The sequence below is a fragment of the Labrus mixtus genome, chromosome 1 (genome assembly GCF_963584025.1).
Source record: "Labrus mixtus chromosome 1, fLabMix1.1, whole genome shotgun sequence".
Taxonomy (NCBI): Eukaryota; Metazoa; Chordata; class Actinopteri; order Labriformes; family Labridae; genus Labrus; species Labrus mixtus.
The window spans coordinates 16,837,478-16,862,166 of NC_083612.1; the positions used below are offsets into that span (position 1 = coordinate 16,837,478).

The 24,689-nt window shown below is 39.5% G+C and overlaps 1 protein-coding gene across 3 annotated transcripts in view; it reads left to right on the forward strand.

Annotated features, from left to right (window-relative positions):
• The window catches only part of LOC132972636 (protein diaphanous homolog 3-like), a 167,446-nt gene that overhangs the window by 86,078 nt on the left and 56,679 nt on the right, over positions 1-24,689 (forward strand). For all 3 annotated transcript variants that reach the window (XM_061035619.1, XM_061035634.1, XM_061035628.1), the window contains 3 exons: positions 8,299-8,423; positions 13,134-13,298; positions 23,363-23,498. In XM_061035619.1, coding sequence (XP_060891602.1) covers positions 8,299-8,423; positions 13,134-13,298; positions 23,363-23,498 — 426 coding nt within the window. The remainder of the gene's footprint in view (positions 1-8,298; positions 8,424-13,133; positions 13,299-23,362; positions 23,499-24,689) is intronic.

The window sequence follows — 24,689 nt, forward strand, 5'->3', positions numbered from 1 at the left end:
AAAGGCCAAAGACCGAATAATATATTAGAAACTTAGAACCCTTAATGGTGGCCATTTAGATCTATCACCTTACACAAACAATTGTGACGGTATGGACAGTAACTATGGTAAACGATTGGAAAGGTGAGCCTAATGAAAAGATAATGAGCTGTGTGGGCCGTCCAGCTATATTAACTACTGATATCATGAACCCTCATTTTGTATTATTGTGTCATTTTAAATCAGTGAAGGAACACAATACAAATGACTTCTACTTGTAAAGTAACCTCAGAAGAGAGATTGGATCAAGTTCACTGCACCTCAACTCAGAGATAATGTCCAATTTGAAAAGGAGATTCAGTTAAATAGCCGTGAGGGCGTTATATTACATTTGAATGTATTCTATCATGAATGCTAAACAGACGTCACATTTTTCATGTTAGCTTGTTTTGGCTGGATTTGAACTAAGGATATGTACAACTAGCCAGCTGTATGGTTAAACATTGTCAGCCTGCCTAGTCTACCCTGGAATAACAACATGGCCAAATGTTGTGCTCAAACTGTAAGCAGCCACCCGCCACGAGCTGAAACCAGGTTTTAGCTCTTGACAGGCTGTAACTTGGCTAATGGGCCTTCACTTCTTGCTCTGCCCTCCATTGATGTAAACAAACACAGTGAACTGGTAGAATCTCGTACTGGCAGTGCGGTCTGGCAGTATCCTGATTTTAGAAAGTTGAGAAAAGACTATGTAGGCTGTGTCATGTTAAAATATCATGTCAGGGGTGCAAGTGACCTCGTGGTTAGTTTGCACGCCCCTGAACAAAGGTACAGAGTATTCCAAGCGAGCAGCCCAGGTTCCAATCCGACCTGTGGCTCCTTTCCTGCACGTCATTCCCTACTCCCTCTGAGTCCGTGAGTTTTGACTTTATCAACTGCTCTGTCTCTGCAATAAATACATAGAAAGCCCAAAATGTATCTTTAAAGAAGCAAGAAAAAAAAAAAGCTTATCAGTCGGAGCAATGCGTGACCACATGGAGCACAGGCATGTGAATGTTAACTTACGACCAAAGGCTGTATGTGCTAGCAGAGGACAGGGTCTCTGCAGTTACTTTCCCTACCACACATGTATGAAGGCCAATATTGTGACGATGGAGCGGCATTACTTTTTTCTATATTTTATTTTTAAGGAAAGAGGAACTGACTCTGTCTTTAAAGAGAGTTTCATAAATAAACAGAACATCCATATCAGAGTACACTACCCAGACGGCAATGCAACATTCCTATTGTGTATTCTTGTTTTACTTTTAGCTTTTTTTGCACCTTTCTACTTTGGTAATTCTCTGGAGAGTATTCAGGCATTAGATGCTTGTTGATTCTGTAAACATGCATTGTTACAGCTATTTTACCAGCGTATCGTTTGATCCATGCTACACTCTGCTCCTATGCACTGCTGCTTGATACTTACATTAGTCCTCTGCTGTAGAACATCCACAAGAGTTATAGGCTTCTTTTTCAAGAGCATGTTTCAAGTCATTCTTGGAAGAGGAACAATATACTGTTTAAAAGTAGTTAAAGTCTTTGTGTCAGTTCAACAAAAAATGAACCAATTTGATTCAGAGGCATGCACACATGTGTGCACAAACACTCCACACTGAGTTGGACCAGTGCATCAAGAGAACGGTAAAGGTCAGAGGCAGGCAGGGACAGAGTGGGTGGTCAGAGGAGACTCTGTCATGTTTTTGTTCATATTGCCATAGGCAACTCTCAGGAGGAAGCTAGCAGTCTGTGTACAGCCTGTCTGTGTGTGTCTGTGTGTTTTGCAACTATATATTCCTGGGCAGTTCTACTGTCACAGCGTGTTTCTTGCCGCTCCAAAGAAGATTTTACCTGCTGCTCCATTCCCAGCAGGAGGGAGTGAAGGAAAGGGTGAGGAGAAGAAAACAGAACGGGGATGAAATGTGTGGCTTTATTATTTGGACTCCTCCTCGTAAGGACCCCTCAAGGTTTTGTTGGTGCTTTAATAATCTGTGGATAACGATGCTCCTGTTGAGTGTGTCATTTCTCCCTACTGTGTCCACAAGCCCTTAGCCTGGTCTCATAGGTACAAGGTTGAGATCAATAGAAAGCTCAATCCCTGGATCTCTCTTCAAACTTGGTCCATCTCCTTACTTCACAGACCCCTAGCTGTGTATATATTTGCATATATATGTTCTTTCTCTGCTACCATCTCTCTCTGTTTCTGTACCATAATGAGATTCATACACTAAGTGTCTAATCTCACCGTATCTAGTATTCAGACACACAAATCACATTTCGTCTTTGTAAACCATGCTCTTGAGTGGCTTCCTTTTCATCATGTCTGACAGCCATTCAGGAGGCCCTGAAGACGCACTAAAAGACGGCAATACATTGGTAGATGCTAACCAAATGGCTTACTTGAGCATGAAAACAGGGTTGGATAGAGGTGTCCGTAATGATCTGGTTTCTGTTGTGAACGTCACTGTATTTGAGGACAGCCTTCGCGCGCCCCCCCCCCCCCCCCTCATATCTGCCCCACTCTCTTCTTTTCAGTGCTACAATCATTATTTCTCCTGACATGAAGAAGCAGTCCTTGTGTGCTGTCTCCCGCTGTCTTTTTCTATGTATGTATCTCTTTCTGTACCGGTATTTATCAGTCTGTCAATATATCTCTGTATCTGTCTGTCTAGCCTTCTGCTCTGCCTCTGTCTGGTTTAGGTCTATTAAAGTCGCTCTCCACCCCTTTTCTTCCCTGTCCCTGTTTATGTTGTTCCTCATCAAAAGCACACACAAACAAAAGTCAAGTTTAGGCAATTACGTTTGTTTGTTGCTTGGTACTCAATGCTGAGTTTGATGTTGGTTATCAGGCAAACACTGAGACGTTCATGTTCTCATCCAGGCTACTTGAGCTTGTAACTCTCCGAAAGCGCCTGCCAGCAGGAGAGACATTGCTTACTTAAAAAGCCCTCTGTGACACTAAATGGAAATGTCTGCATACATTTTATTTTGCAGCAAAGACAGAAAAGCAGATTTGCTTCAGTTTCTGTTCAAGGCTGGTGGCTTTGAGGAGTCATTAAGGAATAATGTGAGGATTCAGCCTTATTGAGATGCCGCTCTAATATCCAGTTTAAGATTTGTTTTATGTATTTGCCGCATGCAGTGTGAGTGATGAGCCTCAGGTTGGAAGTATTTACAACGAGCAGTCTTTTCTACACTGAGTCTAGCAACTCGGTGACCTTCATGCTCTTTTTGTATGTAGTAGATGCTCTGTGTGTGCTCCAGGAGTTCCTGCATTACAAGTCTCCAGCTCCCAGCCTCAGGCACCATCAGTCTAGTCGCACTTGTCTGTCAGGCTTTGGCCTCAGTAGGCAGATCTGCGTTTTCCAGTCCCTTCATTTCCATATATCACAGGATGATCTATAGTGGAGCCCTGTTTGCAGCAGGGCGGTTGTGTGCTCCACTCTGTCTCATTTATAGCACAGCAGGCTGGCAGGGTAATAAAAGGATGTCAATGGGGGATTTGACCTCTGCAATATTCCAATTATTATTCTTCTAAAACATCCTATATCTGTCTACAACCCCTCTGGACCACAGCAGCATTCAGACCCCACTGCTCTTTAAAATCATTTGTGTTTTAAGACACACACAGAGAGAAGGCACCAGCAGTGTGGCCAGAGAGAGAACAAAGACGGCTTTGAACAGATTTTTATTTTTTTTCTGAGACCTGTTTGTCACCAAACCAGTGAGTTAGACTGCACTATAAAATCATTTTCACTGTCTTCATAATATAAACACACACAATAAAAGCATTGTAAAAAACAGTCTCTCACGTCAGCTCGAGTTTTTCAAGGAGATAAGCTTGATAAAGTTGGGTTTCATTCAACGTTCATCCTTCCAAAGTTTTTTTTATTAGGAGCTGATTTATCGACAGAGATCTCCTCATCTTCATAACAAACCTAAGCAATTACTTAAACTAGTATAAAAAATATCACTGATGATGTTTCAGGATAAAAATCAGGGAACAAAAAGTACAAAATAAATCTGAAGCAAGTGTTTCACTGTCACAGCGGCTTTTGTGCACCTTGTTCAATTTCTTTTGGCTTTTACAAAAGACATCTGCCCTCTTTAGCTGCAGCTCAAACGATAATTTGGCCTTGTTCTCTGGTGTGTACTTCAAGTTTCCGCTAAAACCTGCGCACTAACCACTTGTTGTCATTATTTCACCTGTGCTGTTTCCAATTTCCTCATTTAATACAGTCTTAGCACAGACTGATTATTTCTAAATTCTTTAGTTGTCAATGACAGATGGGACTTCTTATATTGCACCTTGGTTTTAAAAACATCTCTCTGTTTAACAAAAGATTCCAGCTGTACTGTACTCCCACTCCTGATCGTGGTCGTATTCCCTTTTACCTGAGGGAGCCTCATTGCCAAAAGCTTGCAGCTTGTTTTGTGAAGCAAAGAAAAGACAGGGTCACTCTTTAATTCTCTCCATCTCACCCTACCTTGCTCTTGTCTCAGTCAGTGCTGACTCACTGGGCTTTAATCATTTCTATTAAAATACTATCTGTCTGGTCTTCTTCCACTTAAGCATGCTGCCCACACCTCATCCAGCAGATTATGGTTGCCTGGTTATGCAGAAAGCTTACATAAAATGGTGAATATTTAAAATGGAAATGATTAGGGCTGGTTAAAAATATCAATTCATCAATGCGTTGCAATTATTATTTTCCTCATTCAATATCGATTCAGGGAAATCCTGAGATCGATTTTTCTTTTGTAATGACACCCCTCTCCACTGGGGGCACTGTGGGTGCTGTGAATTCAGGTCAGGCACATTTGTGCACTTGACATATCGTTTTTGTCCAAGCCATTACAGCACTGTTGTGTTTATTAAGATTTTGCTACAAATTCAGCTCAGGCACAAATGTGCACTTTAGATCATACTGTACTTAAATGTTTTATTCTTTGTTTATTAAATAATAATTCAACGATTAAATATATTTTTGAGTCAGTTTGCTCTAAACCAATACAAACAATGCACACATAATTATAAAACAAATATCAGAAGGTACTGTGATGAGTTATCTGGGTATTCCTGTCATCTGTATTATTAAATCAATGTCGAATCGATATCAAATGGAATTGTGACCCAAAGAATTGAAATCAAATTGAATTTGTTGTGGACCATACCCAGCTCTAGAAATGATAGAGCAGGTGTATAGGCTGTTCCTGATTGTTTACTCAGACGTTTTGCAGGACTGCATGGGTCAAATGCATGAAATAATTTATTATTTAGTCAAGGATCAATGGTGTCAATCAGAATCAGCTAAGAGGTCCAAGTGTTAACACCATTTACAGTCTATGGTTAACACACAGAGAGAATTGGACTACTTCTTCATACTGTGAACATATCTAAGCAATGTTTCCAAGAACACTTTTAAAGGACAACAGAGGAATATATCCATCAGCACTGCATGAAGAGAGGTTAAAAGAAAACAGGAAATTATTATATTCATGCAAGTTTGTGAAAAATAGATAGCTCCTATATACATTTGCATGGCTTACAAGTGTCACCTGATGCATGAACTTACTGCAGTGTAAATAATCAAATGATGATTGGTCACTATAGGAAACGATGTCTTCTCTGCAAGAAAAACTCGGTCACACTGGAAGACTTGTCGAAACATATTCACAAAAGCCGCATTTAAGTCACATACCTTTTTCCCTATAGTACAATAAAACAGGACCTTAGAGGCTCGAAATGGAACAGTTTGAATATTTAAAAATATTACGACACCTCTGCTCCTCTGTCGTGACCACAGTTAATAAGCATATCTGGATCTTGGTTTTCTAAGAGGCTCTGTTGTTCTGTTTTATTGTTCTTTAGATTACTGATGTTAATTCACTGTGAGTTCTTGTGTGACTTTGGTTGGAACTACTGCTAGAATGAATACAACCTGACTGCACCCTTTGATGCTTACACAGATAACTTCCACATTTTAGGTACTTTGTGATACAAAATCCTTTGTTATTTTCTTTTTTTGAATAGATAAAACTTGCTGAAACAAAAAATATGTAAATTTGTCACTCAGACAATTCCAACATACTGAAGCTTTTCTCTCTTGAGAATGTATGTTTAAGTTATAACATGTAAGCAATACGGATATATAATACATTTCATGAACTTCCTTTTTATTATGATTGTTATTATTACTACCATTTGTGTTACATGAATTTAATGAATAATACATTTGAACATTTATATATGAACTGGTATAACTAGTGGTAAAATGTCATGCCAATTATCAAATACTGTTCACAAGCACAAATATAACTCAGAATGTTTCATTCTCAGTCAGTTATTAGATGCCTTCCTTCTTTCATAACGATGTTTAGTCTGTTATGAGGAGCATTCAGTAGACAAATGTTACCTTTTTCAACAGGACTGTGATTTCCAAACATTTGATAATGTCAGGCTTTAAATTTGAACTTTGTGTTACTGTTTTAATAAACCATATGACTTCCTCATCAGACTTCCTCTACATGCGAATATTAATCAATGCTTTTACAGGTTTCTTCTCATTTCTTTATATTATTTTCTTCACGTTCAAGATGGCTTGGTATTTTCTTGGTCGGTCAGTGCAGAGCAGTTGCTCTGTGATTGAGACATCATCGGTCACAGTGTAGTCTGTGACAGGATTTTTAAAGGAATGGTGTGCTGTGGCATTTCCATCGCCTTCAGCTGACTGTTAACTATTCGCTAACCATGTGAGACATGGAGGAAGAGTGTGAGGGGAAAAAAAAGAAAAAAGTCAAGCATGCTATAATTTTAAACAGATGAAATAGATATAATCATAATCAATCAAAATCATAGGTCAGGTAGACATGCATTGGATGCACTTAAGTCAGCGTTATATTGGATTATACATCCCCCCCCCCCCCCCCCCCCCCCCACACACACACACACACACACACACACACACACACATCCCTACCATTTTTTTTCTTTAGTGTTCAGCCTTCATTCTCTATCATGTCCCCACACCTGGCTGAATCGATGCATGCATGTGTAATTTGTGTATGAACATGCACGTGCTCACCTTTACCTGCAGTGAAAACACCGTACTAACTGCATAAAACTCAAATATTAAAAAAAGAAAATGAACAAATTCAGCTACTGCAGACTTTTTAGATTATTTGTACTCAAGATGTCGGATTGAATAAGTGTATGTGTCCAAGACAGAGTGTTCCCATCAGTAAATGGGGTTTATGTTATAAATTCAGTGAGAAGCTAAGCTACATTGCTGTTCCCTCTCCCTTTTCCCCCCTCCTTTTCTTTAAGCATGTATTAGGATCAAGGGACATTTGAAACTACTTAAAAATAAGCTGCTTATGCCTTTTTGTCAAGGAGGGTCTAATCAGGGTAATTTAAGCCATATGATATATTCAGGGACTAGCTTAAAGTGTCAGCCATGACCAACTTAACAGAAAGTTAGGCTCAGTTTTCCTTCGCTCCCCCACCTGTGTGAACTGTGCACCTGTTGGAAAGACTAAAGACAAAGGATGACGGGTGTAGAAGGATTTCTACTTGAGTTTAAATCCTCGTACTTAAAGGCTGCAGTTATAAATCTGCCCCTCTGTTTGTCTTCTAGAACAGCCACACATACAGTTTTTAAAATATGAGCAAACACAGTTGGGACTTCAGACGTTCACTTGAGTTTGAGTGTCAGTGAGGGCATTGTATTATGTAGTTGTTTACGACGTACGCATGAGCATATAAGAGGCAGAGAATAATAAGCTGTGCCTCGAACACACCTTCGCTTGATGTTTATTTTTTCTTCAGTCATTGTTTATTCCCGTGATGGTTCTGGTGCAGCGTGAACCCATAATAACCATCCTATGCAATTGAGCTCCTCTCTCATTTTCCCTGTTATTTTTGAACGTTGTGATTCTCTGATTCTTTGAGAACGTCAAAAATAATAATGAATTTGATTGTACCTGTAATTTAGTTGCCCTCTCACTGTTTCTTCCTTTCATCTTTCCTTTTCACATGAGTGTGTTGCTGTGGGCTTTTGCAAATGTGTGTGTGTGTGTGTGTGTGTGTGTGTGTGTGTGTGTGTGTGTGTGTGTGTGTGTGTGTGTGTGTGTGTGTGTGTGTGTGTGTGTGTGTGTGTGTGTGTGTGTGTGTGTGTGTGTGTGTGTGTGTGTGTGTGTGTGTGTGTGTGTGTGTGTGTGTGTGTGTGTGTGTGTGTGTGTGTGTCTTGATATACAAACTGTTCATACGTGGGTGTCTTTCAGTGTCTGCAGAGAATCTGGAAAAGAGCCTGAGGCAGATGGAGCGGCAGCTGCTGCAGCTGGAGAGAGACCTGGAGACTTTCTCCTCCCCTGATGACCCCAACGACATGTTCTTGACTAAAATGGCTATATCCTTTACACATGCATGGATTATTCACTCATCAGTCCGTGTAATGAGTCAAACAGACCAAAAGTTTGCAGAATGTTGCTAGAACTTGAAATTGTATGTTTAATTTAAACCATGTGGGGACACAGAGGTTGATAAAGGAGCACATTTTCATACCTTAATCTGCAACTGAACTTGTGTTAAAAAGGGAATGGACTCTCAAGGCTGTGGCCGATCAAACACCCACTTAAACACATTTCCTTTAATGTTTAGATGACTAAAAACTCATGTGAAAACTATTTTTTAATTTTTTTTATTTGCCTCTCCCGTTAAAATACATAATTTTCTCTGCTTAGTTCATATGAGGGCTGTGACAAAAGTAAAAAAAAGAAAAAAAAACGGGCTGCAAAGACAACTCTATCACCCTGTTTCAAAGATACACTGTTGATTGTGAGCTCAAGTCATTTACGGCAGCGTCTTCACTGCTAGTTTAGAAGTCCTCTCAGCTCTCCTTTAAATGGTCCTTCACACTGGGGTCAACTAAAGTATGAAGGGGAAGGTAAAACTGGTAGAATCAGCCCCAGAGTATGTTTATTCCTAAAAATGTTTTCTTTCCGTTTATTTAATCAGAAATAGACCAACAGCTTCTAAAAGCAAAACAGGGCCTACATGTGTGCAAAGGAGCAGCATGTGAATAGGTTATTTCATATAAATGATATGACATTGTGTGCATCTATACATGTTGATTTACAGATTATGCAGCTTTCCTGGAGACAAAACAACAGCAAGTTATTTTAACAAAATCACAATTTAACAAAACAACACTTTTTAAAAAACAACAACACATAAATACACTTTTTTGTCTTTATTGTTACACCGCTCTGTTTGGATGTGTGGGTCTGTTGCTGACAGCTGTCCGTTCCTGCTTGGCAGCACAGTTAATTATTCACTGTTCTCTCAGGTAGTTCCAGTGGATCAGGTTGATGGGCATGTCTCAAACCAGGTGTGTAAGTGTGTGTTCAATAATACACCCTGTACCTAGCCTCCTTCATGTAGTTTTGATCAATAGCCTGGGGGCTCGGGCACTCTATGCTTGTGCTGTGCTAGTTGGCAGAGAACTTGAGTGCAATCCAGAAAGGGTCACTGGGAATGGATTTGACAGCTCTGTCTTTCGCTGCTTTGCTTTCCAATTAAGGTGTCTTGTCAAAAAATGTCTAAACTTTGCAAGAACAATCTTTAACTCCATCTGACTTAAAAATAATATGAACTCACTGTTGGCTTTCACAAAATGAAACATAAAGTTTCACCCTGAGTGTTAAGGCAAGAAAAACAAAAGTCAACTAGAAATGCGGTCATGTAGAGACGAACTCTAAAGAGCTTGACTGTTTTTACCAACAACCATTTGATCAAAATGTTGTATCCAAGGCCGCCCGCATCTCATGCTCACACCAAACTATCTGTTTTTGAAACCACACCATGTTGCTCCAGTGTTTCCCCTAGGTTGGAGTTGTAGCAGCAGAGGGGAAGTGGAACAATGTTTTAGTTGTGTTCAATTTTTTTTTAATGATTTTCTTTTAAAGAATTATTAACATTTGTTGGACAAAATAATCAACCAACAACCACCCTATTGTCTTAACCTGGCACATGGGTAATGGCAAAAGACAGGAGGAGTCATAAATGTACCAAAGAAAATAATTTATTTCAAAACGATGGTTACATTTGAGTGTGTAGCAAAAAATAATATAATGTTAGTTTCTAAGGAGATAAGCTGTAGCCCAGCAGCGGAGGTCATATTTCAGCAGCGGTGCAGCTAGAAGCATATCGGGGAAACACTGTGCTCACGTTAATGCAACTGAAGTCAAACACCGTCACATATTTAAACGTAAACCAAACTTCTATTTTAATAAAGACAGCTTAACTTATACAAGTGCAACCAGGACATTTTTCTGAGCATTTAATCAAGATTCATTTAGAATCCAATGTCTTTGTACATTTTTTACATGTATTGATTTTCTTGAATCAACATTCCGAATGTCACACAGTCATCAAGGCTACAATATATGTATCAAGTACCATTGCAAAGGCAAACAAAAAGCTGTCTCACTCTCAAACAAGTTTCACTGCTCATCCTCAAGTAGCCTCTTGAAAGGTACACAGAAGCCCTCAAGCCTTCATCACGCCTGATGAAGGCAGCAATCGTTATTTCCATTAGTGAAATCAACATTCCCCAGCTGAAAACATTATAAAGTACAACATAACTTTGCTTTTGGTCTTTCCTTACTCATCCGAATGTGAGCCTGGTTTGGAAAGGTGGTAGATTTGAACAGGGGAAAAATAGAAAGCCGTATGTAGAATAAAGAAATGAAGAATTGTAAGCGAAAAAATGATGGGAGTTACACGGGGGGGGGGGGGGGGGGGTAACAGATCTGTAAGAAAGCAAGAGTGAACAGTGAACAATTGCTTTCTCTGGAATAGGGTAGAAGTCAGGAGCAATATTTTCCACCCCATGATACTTATCAACCATGGCTCTCAGCTATTTCTCGATTTTTCCTACCTCTCTTGCTTTCCATCACCAGCTCCGGCTTTCCTCATGCCTCCCCCCCCCCCCCCCCAGCTCCTGGCTTGGAAAGATATTACTGACAAGTCAATCTGAGAGCAGGGCCTATTGAACAGCATTTACCCAGCTGTGAATAGGTAGTCCCATCCCCAGCCAGATTCAACTGACGCCAGCCATCAAATAGGTCCATCAATTGAGCCATAATGAAGGGGCTCGATGGGAGCCAGAGAGCCACCTCACATAAGAGTGATACCACACACACACACACACACACACACACACACACACACACACACACACACACACACACAGAGAGAGAGAGAGAGACACTACTCATTCTCAGCTGCCATGAGACAAAGGGTCAGGGTCATGAGAAGGATTTCTTTTTTCTTTTCTCTTTTTTTTCTTTCTCTAGATTCTATTTGTCACGCATCAAAAGCTTAGATTTGTATTGTTCACGGTTGGCATGTGGACTGCAAAGGATATTCTTTTGCTAAGAGAGTTTTTATTATAGAAGATATATATTTTTACATTTGACCCGCAAATTCATCTTTGAAAGTTTCAGTATTGAAAGTGTTTTTTTCTGTGTGGTGACTTACATCAGACTTACTTGATACTATGCTCTGGTAGTAGGCAGGAGCTTTATTAATGCTCTCACTTCTCCTCTCACTTTGCTTTGACACTGACACCCCTCCAGCTTATGTTGACACGGCCATTATCCATTTGTCCTCATCCACACTCACACACAAATGATCCTGCAGAGCAGAGCTGTCATTTGCTTTGCTGGGTTTAACCAGCAGGACCTGCTTAATGCTCTTCAATCTTCCATTCTAGTCAGTTTGGGCACAGACCACAGTACCTCATGAAATTCTAAATGTTTAATAAATCTCTTGAGAAGGTGTGTTGAAGGATAAGGAAAAATAATGATCACTGTCAGTAGCTGTGTTTACATGGACACAAATAATCAGAATAAAAGCCTGATCAGAATACAAATGTTAAACTGCTATGTTGTAAAGACGTTAATCGAAAGAGACTTATCTGATCCGGCTCATTAAAAAAATAATTTCCTTCGAACAAGAGGGGTGGTTTATACGGATAGTTGTTTGGATCAATATCTATGAACACACTTGATCGTGTCTTCCTAGTTTGGGTAAAACTGTTCTTACTGCGCATGTCTGCCCCTCTCTTCAACTGCACATGTCTGAAGGTCCTGCATACTTCACATGTCTGAAGGTCCCCCCCCGTTTATCGATCTAAGGGCAATTATGTACCACTGAGCTTGCAGTTTAATGAGGAAGTGAAGAAGAAAAAAAGTAAGATCAAGGTTAAATGACATACAGACATTAAAGGTCTTGGACACGAGTGGAGGAGAATTAAATCTTGGTTGCACAATGAGGGGTGGGAGTGGAGGAGCAACATCTGGAGATGTGCAGCGACAGAGATGTCTCTTTGAAACAGAGGAGGAGTCAACTTACACGGTGACTCCGGCCTGCTTACCAGAAACTGGACCAAAAAAACTAAAAGGCACACAGCAGGGCTTTATTTCACTTGAAACCGATCTCCCTCCGGAGAAAACTTGATTGACACCATGTTGTAGACAGAAACATGTACCTGATGTACCAAAGAACAAAGATCAAGTTCTCACAAATTACAGCACATTTTTATTTACATTAAGAGGGGGAAAAAAAATTAATCTTTTCAGTATTTTCTAATCTGAGCGTTTCTTAAAGACATCGCAGAAACAGTCAAATCTTCAGGGAAGGATGAGTACCAGGGCTGTGGATTTTAGTCTTATTAAATTGAAAGTAGAATACTTATACTTTCTTCTTCTTGATTTATGTTTATATATGCAGTAAAAAATTTTGCCTTTCAAATAAACCAGCACACTTTGCCACCAGCCAGACATGAGTCACAGATGCTGGATGCCGCAGTGAACACAGTGTAGTAGTAACCTGAGTGACAGTATCAGAGCTCTGAATGCCAACATCACAGTCACCACTGACAGTTTGTTTTCCAGCTTGTTTCTCCCCTTATGGCAACAAGTGTGAAGATATTTTTATAGTTTAACTGTGTTGTTCATTGCTCTCAAATAAGGGTGCAGACTGCGGGTCGGAAACATTTCATTAACACTTAATCTCTGAAGAATGTGCCTTTGACCTTGACCCCAGCCCTCACAGCTTCAGCAAGGGTGCACGGGAGCAGTACGGCAAGCTGGTGATCATGCACAGCAATATGGAGACCCTGTATCAGAACATGCTGGAGTACTTTGCCGTTGATCCCAAGAAGACGTCTGTGGAGGAGCTGTTCACTGATCTCAGCAACTTCCGCTCCATGTTTACTGTGAGTATCCTCAAGCATGAAATCTTTATTTCCTGAATATGTGAAGCGGTGAAGCAAATCATTTATATGATTGATGAGTGGATATTTTAATTTTGCAAGAAGTCATGTCATACTCAACTTAAATCACATGGTTCACTTGATGTTAATGAGAATAGCTTTTGGAAGGCTGTTCATCTGATTTACTGTCACTTGAAGCTCATGTGAGGAGTTTTAGCTGACTGTGAAACAAACTAAAATAAATACTGATGTCTCTTTATAACTTACAAATCCAGAACCTTCCGCACAGGACGCTAGTTCTTTTCATTATGTGCAAATCTGAGCAACTGCTTTGATTTCAAAGCATCCCAATTAATCATGAACTACACAGACAATGGATAGTGCAGTTCCAGGGAGACATCTGTCCAAATGATGAGCTTAAAAACACAAATACAATAACCTTTTAGCCACCATAAGAACACGGCTGATGAAAGCACTCAGCCACTTCCCAGTGGACATTGAGCTTTAAGAATCACAGATGCGATAGGAAAGGTTTTTATTATTACTGTGTGCACAAATATTACTCGTGTGAGGAACTTTGATTTGCATCATAAACATTCATAAGCTGCATTTGATTGTTTTCTGTTATTGGTGCATGCAGAAAGAGTCCTCACTCTGGAGTGATTACTGCCTCCGTTCAGGAGTTTAAGTGTTTTGAAATTTGGAGGGCAATGCTGCATTTCGTTGTAAACAGCCCTGAATAGCAAAAAACACAAAGACATTTTAGCTGAAGTATTGTGTCGGGGTTTGAGAAGAGCTGCAGTAAATGTTGAGTGGATGTTTGGAAACTCTTTGAAACTTTTCACTATTTGTATGCATTGACTGTATCAAGACAGAACCTTAAATTCTCCTATCAGTGTCCTGCTGTACAATGCAAATCAGAGCAGTGCCAGTCCTGTGTAGTCCAGTCCCACCAAGACATTTATGTCATCACTGAGCTCTGTGGCCTTATCAGTCCGCTGCTGCTGTGAGCTGTGGAGCTGTGGAGACCCACTGTGTTTAATCAGTGGGATTAGTGGCACAGGCCACTGGGCGCGACAGATAATAGTAGCTAATTAGCCTACTAAAGTTCCAGCCCTGCCCCCATCTTAACATCTACCTCACACACACAAATGGATTTCATGCCTCTTTGCCTTTTTTTCCTGCACAGTCATTAGTTAGCCTTTAGATTTTATTTTACTCCGATGCTTTGTCTACATAGGTGTGCTATTTTTCAGGGAGAGTAGTGGCAGTTTTGGGTTTGTCTTAATTCTGTTCCTTCATATTTAAGGGTCACTTATACAACAGTAGATGCATCTTTTTTTTTTTTTAGATTTGACATCCCATATGAAGTTGTTTTCACTTTAATGGCTGTAGAATTTTGATCATCTCTTCATTAGGGCTGCCACAATTGATTGATAAAAGATGATAGAAGTGTTTTGATTATCTGCTCTGCTTTGTGAGCTTATTACATCACTCGCCGTCTCGCAGAGCAATGCACGTCACACTCAGACAGTTTAGTGGTGTGTTGCTTGGTCTGTTTAAACTGTGTTCAAATCTGCTGTACAAATAACCTTTACTTTATTTCATTACAATGATGATAATAATTTACTGATCAACACATAATCTGAGAGGAAATGTTCATCAATGACCGTTTTTCCATGACAATACATTGGCGAGCTAAAAAAATAGATCTTTGATAATAAAAACTCCATGTTTTATTTTTGGTTACGAGACTAGAGGGGATTAAAACATTAGTCAGTGGTTGGCTGTCGGACATTTAACATCCATGATTTATCCCCCCACTGTGCGTTTATTAAGTCCATCAAAATACAGGCAAGAGAGAGGAAAGGTGTGTGTGTGTGCTGCAGTCATAGCAGGAGGATCGTGTGTGTATGTTTATGTGTGCATCAGTAAATGAGAGCAACAGAGAGATGAGGAGCTGACACGACACTGAGCCTTAACGAGCTAAGGACAGCCTGACCAATCACAGCAGTGAGTAACTGTCTGTGAAGGCTAAGATTTCTCTTTATAAAGACTGAAGCTGTTTGATAGGTGAACTCTATAGCTCCTCTGTTCTAAAATGTAGGCTATTTCACGGGTGGTCGTTGTAAAACTACTCACTGTGAAAGTCATTTAATGAAAATAAATAATACTTCAAGACAAGCCAGGGACAGGGTTTGCAAATTAGGCACGGCTAGAAACCTCTATGCATGGCATCTACTTTGTATTTCACAAATGAAGCAAAGTTCATTGAATGTGTCCCTGTTTAAAAAAACAAATAAAACAACAAAAATGTATACTAAATAATAATACACTTTGTTCATCTAGTACTTTATTAACACGGTTACAAAGTGCTTCACAAAGAAATCAGAGGAGTGAAAGGAAGGCAAATGAAACAGAACAAAAATAACATTTAAAAATACAGGAATAAATAAAGACTAATACAACTGAAGATAAAATGAAGAATTCAGTACCCAACTACAAGTAAAAATCTTCAATTCAAAGTATTGTCATCAGTATGATCTTAAAGTTTCTACAAATATGAGTGAGGAGTGAGGTAAAATAAAACTTTTACACACGTTATAGAGCATATTTGTATTACAATGTTAGTCCATGGCCTGTTTAAGCTTTTTGATGTAGCAAAGCCCGTTACATTTTAGTTTGTCATTAATACTTTAAAGTGTGTGTGTGTGTGTGTGTGTGTGTGTGTGTGTGTGTGTGTGTGTGTGTGTGCGTGTGTGTGCGTGTGTGTGCGTGTGTGTGCGTGTGTGTGTGTGTGTGCGTGTGTTTGAATAAAGGGCTAGAACGGGGAGAAAAATTGACCAATGAATTAATACTCTATGTTTGGTATGGCATCCATGGTGTGAATTGCATACAACAAGCTTCCATGCATCGTATTTCTCTCTGAATTGGCTCTGTTTGTGTGTGCCTGTGAGTCCATGCGTGGAATTAGGGAACCCCTCCCCCCAAATTAATATCCAATCACTATGCGTTAAAGTTGTCAGACGCTGATAGCACTGGTGTCAGATTTCACACATTACTTTGACATGGCGAGCTGTGGGGAGAGGGTCTACATAAGGCACTACTTAAACACTGCCTTCTTTTCACTGAGACTATACCACATACACCAGGAATGTGAAAAATAAAGAAATAGTTTTGGAATAAAAAAAAATGCTTTTTTTCCTTAATTCTTTTGAAATTTGCCCAAAAATCCCAAAGATTGGAATAACAGTCACACTAACGGCCGGGCTGTCCAAATCCAACTGAAAACCGTGCCTCAAAAGCAGAGGTATGTATGGAATTGTGGGCTGACTGAATAGTTGCATCACTAGGATCAATAATTAAGATTATTGTTAGTTGCAGCCCAAATTTTCATTGCCATTAAACTTCATGTTTTTATTAGTGATACTGAAATTTCTCTCTTGGTCTCATAACACAAAATATAAACCTAAAGTCAAATATAACAGAAAAATGCTGCCTATCAGGTCAACACAACAGAAGTACTCTCGACCTCTCGAGTGGTAGAGAAGTGTAACAAACAGCCCTCTTAGGCCTGAGAAACAGAACAGACGAGAGGGCGTTACTTGAAATGTTGCATAATGAGGCAAACATAAAAAGGTAAGAAGTCTTTTTTACTTTCCACCCACTTCAAAAAAACAACAACTCTCATCTGGTTCTCTCTCGCGGCCAAAAATCAAGCTGTTCCACTTTGCGCTCATCCCTGGAGCCTGAATAACTTCCGCAGGGTTGACTTGAATATGCATTATTTTCTATTGCACTTGTTGTTTTTCTTTTGACCCGTTCTCTTTTTTTCAGCATGTTTGCTGTTAATTAATTTGTTTTGGTGTTCTCTAACAGTTTGTGTACTCGAGCTCCAGCACATGCATTGTCATAGGCTACAATAGTTTAAAAGCATAAAGTGTGTAACTGAGATTTTTGGGTTTGCCTAACTGGATATACTTAAAATAACGACCGGCACACTGAAGTGTAACTTCTCCAGCCACATCTTCATCTTTATTTAATATTCACACACGTGCACAGTGAGCTGGATTATGGCAACAGCTATGGTACCTCTCTAGGGACATATTACTCCAAAATGCAAGAGCACACACAAAAAACTTGTATTTCATAGAAATACTAGTCTGATGTTTAACAGCATGCAAAACAATCACAAGGAGAAACCAGTAAAGACAGACAACATGTAAAGTAACTTTGCATCATTTGCACACAGCACACGCCATTGTGATACAGAGAGAAGGAGATTAGCCTTGTGTCCAGATAAACTGATATCTAAAAAAAATAAAAGATTGGAGGTTAGATTATATAATTTTCCGTTTTTTATGGTAAAGAAAAACACAGGGAGTACTCAAGTACTTGTTCATAATGTGATACTCGAGTATTTAGATGACTGTAAATTCCCATCCTATGTTATTAGTAGGAATCCAATTGAAGAACTGATTAAGTTTGCAACTTATAAAATGGCTTCACTCTTTGCTTAATATCCCAACTTTAAGTCAACTCCTTACAAGGTCTAAGCTCCTAAATGGTGTCCACTTTTCACATTAAGTTTACCTAAAATTGCATGTAATATGTATGTATGTATGTATGCTAATATGGAACAAAAAAAGTGATTTGTCCTCTTACTTTCTGATTTAACAGAATTCATCATCAGTCCTCACATCTAGTTGTCAAATATCCTGCTAGCTGCTGTGTGTGCCAAGCCCTGAAGGAACTACAGCATCTACACCTCCTTCACAGGCTCAAAGAAACACACAGGCAGTGACAAAAGAAAGGCTCCCAAATGCTTTGCTTTTAGCCTGGCTGTTCCTTTTTTCACCTGTACTATTGATCCCATGACATATCTGTGCTGTGATTGTTTTGCTCACTCTAATGGCAAATACCCCATTTTCTCCTGGCTGTGTTTGGACATGGATCAAACCTAGAGCGTGGTGATAAAAGACCTCAATATGTTTCATGCATTAATTTAATGCCAGTTAAGTTTTATGAGAAAAAATATACCACATGTTATGGGCATGATAGGGTTTGATATCATGGCTAGAATCCATTTCATTTGAGCTCCGTGGGTCAGCTGGAGTTTTGTAGCAGCTTTTATGTTCCTACCAAACATAACAGTTAATGACTCAGCCAGTGAAAGGTGAACAAGCCAAGTGTTATAAAGACCTGCGTTATATGGTCAAAACTCCCAAGGTAGCTATTCATTCCCCTGTGATAGGTCAAGGTGTAAGCAGCTTACACCCTCAGCAATTCGTTCAAATGGTCACATCACGCAGACATATCTAGGAAGAAGCCAAGGCTAGGTCAATGAACGTAGGCATACAGTAAATCTCAGCAGCGTAACCTCTCGGTCAAATCTGTGTCAGCATTTACCCTGCTGTGCCAAGGCCCATGCTAATAGTAGCGTGCTGTCTCCAGACCTCTGCCTGAAGCCAACTGAGCCTTGAACTGTGTGTATGTTGCATGGGAATGTGTGTGCGTGTGTTTGTTTGTGTGCGTATGTCATTTTGTATTGGCAATTTTTTTTTTTTTATAGGGGAAGCTGCTTAGCTTTTTCACACACAAAAAAATAGGTACACACACACACTCGTACACACACATACAGCATGCTCAGTCACCCGTAGGAAGGAGACCCAGGGCGAGGCCGCACATCTGACAGGAATCCAATTGAGCGTGTCTAATGGCGGACATCCAGGAGAGGAGGAGGGAGAAGCAGACCTGCAGTGATGAAGGAGAGCGGAGGGCAATTTCCTCTGAGAGCTGGTTCTCTCTCACTCCTGCTCTCTCTCTCTTGCGCTCTCTCTCTCTCTACCTCTTTCTCTCCTTCAACTAGACATCACAGTAAAAATGACTGCTTTGTCAGATTGCAAAAAAAATCACATGACTCTTCATCTTTTTGTCGTTTCAGGCTTTCCGTCACTTGCTCTCAAAATCTATGTTCCTTCAGTTTTCGTTATTTTTTCAGAATTAAGATAATTATTTCCTAGAAGTTGAATTGAGATGAAAAACCACTTTGCTCAAAATTACCTTTTTTGAGTTACTGCACTAAGTTAATGTCCACACCGACTTCTTCGTTCTTGTATTATGAGTTTGCTAATTGGTTCTGCAATATCAGTAGACAGTGTGGCCTTTAGCACTTGCTGTGATCATATCATTTTCAATTTAACAAGGATGTTTGGATGTTATGTTCTTGAAGCTGCTATCTTCCCTGCTCTCTTCTCTTTGTGAAGTTTAAGACTGATCCTCTCTTAAACAGGCCCACTTGTTGTATTGACCCATTATTGACTAATCAATGTCTTCCCGTGGCTGCTGGCAGCAGTAAGGGGTCTGGTTCAAGATAAGTAATTTTCCCTTTTTTAAACTTCCTCTTTGGGTCTGAATAGCTATATTATTGAAACCACCTACCATTCATTGAATGACATTCATGGTCCACAGAGAGTCAATCTGCCAGCCTGATTTATCTCAATCGCTACCATGAGATTGATATATGTGTTAACAAGTATAAGTATATAAAAATCCTTCGAGGAAAACTCGCCATAACTTTGATCTTCTATGAGTTTGCAGACTATAGCAAGCTGTGGGATATTGTAATGAACCGATTGTTGTCACGCACAACCCCCAGCTGATACATACATGATGAATGCAGACATGAAGAGTGAATGGAGAAAAGTTGAACCGACCGCTCAGAAGTAGCAGTCTGTCTGTACAGATCATTGTTCAACTGCGTTACCTGTGTGTGTAAAAGACGCTGCGGCTGCAACATACATGCTTAAAACTCACTATATTTTTTAACATGACTAGTTGGGTATAAACATTTACCTGCCATGTGGCAGATAGCCATCTGAAATCTATTTGCCAAATGGATAATCTAAATCTTTCTAAGTTAAGTCTAAGTTAGTGACACGCAGTAATATGATATGAATAATTACAGACACAGAGAGGGTGAGACATGATCTCACTGTGCCAGGTCCCCCGGCAGTCTAAGGCCTATGGCAGCATAACTAGGGACTTGTCCAAGCCTGAACCAGCCCTAACTATTATCTTTATCAATTTGAAAGTCAGTTGCATCAAAGGTTTATGTTTATAAAAAACAAAACCAATCATACAAGTATGAAAACAACTTTTCTAACGACAATCTGTTGTTTTCGACTTGTACTCAATTGCTTTCTGTATGAAATTAGTTTTTGTTAAGGGTAGCGACAGCTTTGTTTTGTTGTTACTGTGTTTACTTTCGACTTTGGTAATTGAATTTGATGAGAGAGGTGCTTGATTGAGAGGTGGAGAGGGAGTGTCAGAGTTTGACTGAGTTCATATTAGGCATCCATCACAGCTGTCTAGCTTGTAACCTGGGATCACTTAATTATTGAAAATGTATTATGTGTCAGTACTCTTGTTCGTGCCTTTTCTTTTTCCTCATTCTGTCTGCCTATGATTTACCAGATTGGACACCCATTAAGAATATAGTCATTTGTGAATCAGGGCTTGCCAGAAGCAACTGACATTTTCATTCCATCAAATCCGAGTTAATTTTGTGGAGGAGTTGCTTTCATTTAAAAGTAGAAGCTTTAGTTTGTCCCTTCTTCAGCACACTTGTCTTCTTGTGAATTTCTGTGAACCTGCTGAGTTGGACACATCAGTGTCATTTGCTGCTATTATCTTTTAAGTGAGTGTTTAAAGATGCATTTTGTTTGCCTGCTACACAGTCGGCAAACTACAATTTCCAAGTGGGTCTGTTTATGAATAAGTAAACACGATTTTCTGCAGTCAAAGATCAAGGGTAGAGTGTGCAGACAAAGAGCAACCATGGAATAGTCATATGAAGTGTTTTGAATGATAAAGGCTGCGAGCTGGGCAATGGAGAAAACAGGACGCAGGAATATACTATTTAAGGTAGAGCCAAATGGTCAATGTTGTATACTGTTACAACATACTATTAGTCATTATTTCTGTGCTTCCTCGCTGATTTTCAAGAGTCTTGTTGATGCTAAATCAACAGCACCAATATGTTATGAATTTGAGTTCATTTCCAACAATGGTCACTCGTATGCAGACATGATTATAGGCTGTCGGTGGGGCCTCAATAGGTGGCTGCCCCTTTTTATTATGCCATTGTAGTTTGCCTTATACTACACAGCTCTCCTACAGTGTCTTTCTGTGTGTATCCATTGGTGTGGCTTTGGCATTAGTATTCTATTACTGACCTGCCTGTCAAGCTGCGCTGTGTGAATAACGCAATAGAAGGGGAGACGAGGAGGAGGAGTTGGGTTTTTGATAAAAGCCCAGACTCGCTTGCTTTAAGTGACTGGCTATTGATCAGGATGGCAATCATGCTAGCACTCTGTTAAATCATATGCTGTGTGTCTCTTAGCTGGGGCATTATTGAGCTATAGACACTATTGTATGAGTTTAACAACGCTATGACACTATGATTATAGAGCCTCTTTACACACTGGTTAATATACAATAGAACGTCTACTTAATAGATCATTCTCAATATACAGGTAAAATAGAATAAACAATGCTTTTTGATTAGTTTAGAGATTAGTTATTTTCTCTGCAAATATAAATAATACTGAAAGATATTTCTGCCCCAGGACCTAATAGAAACCAGTATTTCTTGCTTGGAATCCCATCTAATGTATTAGAAGCTCTTCAACTCTTAAGAGTCTAATAAACAATTCATTGCCTGCAAGGCTTCAAGCTACATCCTAACCTTGATTGGATCATCACAGTATTATTAATTAGGAAAGAAACAATAACCCAGGTCAGCTGCTCCAACTGGAAATCGGTGCCTGTGGTTAAAACACAGTGGGTGGTCAAAGAATTCACCACAGTTTTTCTTTTATTTATGTAAATTGCTTTTTGTTTTGAAGTCAACTGGTTTTGTACAGCATGTATGCAGTTTCCCCAATCCCAAATTGTCATTGTTGTACTTTAAGAATAGAGAGGTCTGACATAATAGTGATAGTGAATGATAGTTTCTTTAGATTGTTGTGACCATCACAATGTCAAGAAAAGAGAAAGATAAGGAGTTATTTTAAATTAATTGTAACAGGATGGAAACTATATTATCTCCCCCAAAAAATAAATTGAATGGAGATTGAATGAAGTTTATGTCAAGTTTATTCCTCATGGAATTCTACTGTTTTGGTCTCCCCAATCTATATTTTTAATGTAGCAGTTAACTTTGTTTTCACGTAAGCAGATTCTGGCAAACTGACTTGTGGTTAAATCTGCACTTTGTTTGCGGTTCATTAGCCAGTGGTGTGTTGGATGTCAACAACATCCACCCACATTAGCACCTGTAAGCTGTGTTTAGCTTCGCTTTCACTGTACAATACATTACAACTGAACTGTGGGGTTGTTCAAACCGGATTGCATAGCTGTTAACATTGCCATTGAGGTCACCTGTAGCTAAGTGACTGGAAAAAGAGCTTATAGAATCCACTAGGTGATGCCGAAGCTGTCATGTTGACCCTAACACCTACGCACACTGACACTCACTGTGACTTGATGCTTGCATTATTGCGATCTTTGATGCTTCATATACGTTTTACTCTGTGTAAGAATCACTTCTTTTTTTTAACATATAACATTTTCCCCACGCATTGTTTGCTTTTGAAAGGAAGTCCTACCAGCAGGGATGTGTTTAGCTCCTGAAATAGAGTATTAAGGAGAAAGAAAAAAGTAAAATATTACTTTTTATTTATTTAAATTAGGAATTATTATTCATATTTTTCAAATGTGCTTCAAAGAGGGAAAAAAAGTTTCTATCAATGTCCTACGGTCATTCTTCTATCACTCTTATGGAACTGTCTCTCCTTCGTGTGTTTGAAGTCAAAACCAGGCCAGCTGTGCACCTCAGAAGCGTCATCTGACTTAAATGGTGCTTAATAAAGACGTCTGTGGGGTTTGACAGCTGCCTCTGCCTTTGACAGGCTCTACACTTCTGTAATTAACCCCACTTAGCAATCCGTCTCATTTTCTCTTTCTTTCTGCCTCTTTCTCTCTCTCTCTTTCTCTCCCCACAGCAAGCACTGAAGGAGAATCTGAGGCGGAGGGAGTCGGAAGAGAAGCAGAGGAGGGCACGGGCGGCAAAGGAGAAGGCTGAGCGAGAGAAGCAGGAGAGGCAGCAGAAGAAGAGGAGGCTGCTGGAAGTCAATGCAGGTAGAGGTTGTTCAATCTGCTCTGCCTGTCAATGCTTGCATTGTTAAGCCCTTGACAGGGAGCCGCGTGCTTAATCAATTTGGGATCAAATGGTGTAAGAGATCATTGAAAGACAATGACACCCATTCGTCAAGTAAACACAGGTCCCATTTAAATGGATTAAAGGAGACACCTATTTTCTCACTGCTCATGATCAGTCTGTGAAAAGAAACCTCCACACAGAAAGCATTTTTGACTTTTTATTGATGGAGATGTGGGTAATAAAGGACAGCATTGAAATGCAAAGACATTTAAAATTCAAATGACCCATTGTGTAATCCTAAAAGAGGATTTGAGATGTCGCTCAGTCCTTGTCACCTCCATTACAATTACAGACCTTTATTATTCCTGTACACTTTCTCTATCACACACATAGTTTCCCAGATCATACAAGACATAAACAACATGATAACAACTTCTGTGTGTGTTATCAACTTTCTCATTGGGTTGATATGCTCTCTTAAATTTTCAAGGTAATATGAGGATAATTGATTGTTTAGTGATCTTTGTTTAGAAAGTCACCTCTGGCCTGACCTTCTTTGGAGGTCAGAGCACTGGGCTGACTCCGGAACAGTTCTTGTCAGGATTGTAAGGTTTTCAATTGATTGCTACAAAACACTTTAAAAGGATAGCTGATTGCTTAAATGACCTTTAACACAGGTCAACTGATTGAAGGACAGCCTCTGTAACCACGATTCATCCAGAGAGTTGTTTTGGGTGAAAGAGAGCTTTATGCAAAAGTTTGTACACGGTGAACGTGATCGTCACCCTGCAGTGACAAGATTTGTTGTGAAGGGGTTAAACTCCTTAGTCACTGTTCAGTCAGCAGCCTTAAGATATGCAAAATGCATCATTGGTATCTGGTTTTTCATATTTATATCCACAGAATTAAACCTTGTTTGATTTTTTTTTGTCATCATGGTACATTAGAAACATTTAACAGAATAACTAAAATCATAGATAATATTACAACAACTGCTTAAATGTTTTTCCATTGTTTATAAGGAAGAGTAATGTTTATTTTCATAAATAATAGGGGGGAAAGTCCCTTTCACAGTCTTTATTCCCTCATTCAAAAAGACAAACCGATTAGGAACTGGAATCAATAAAATCGAAACAGTACCCATCCCTATATCTGAGAAGGCAAGACAT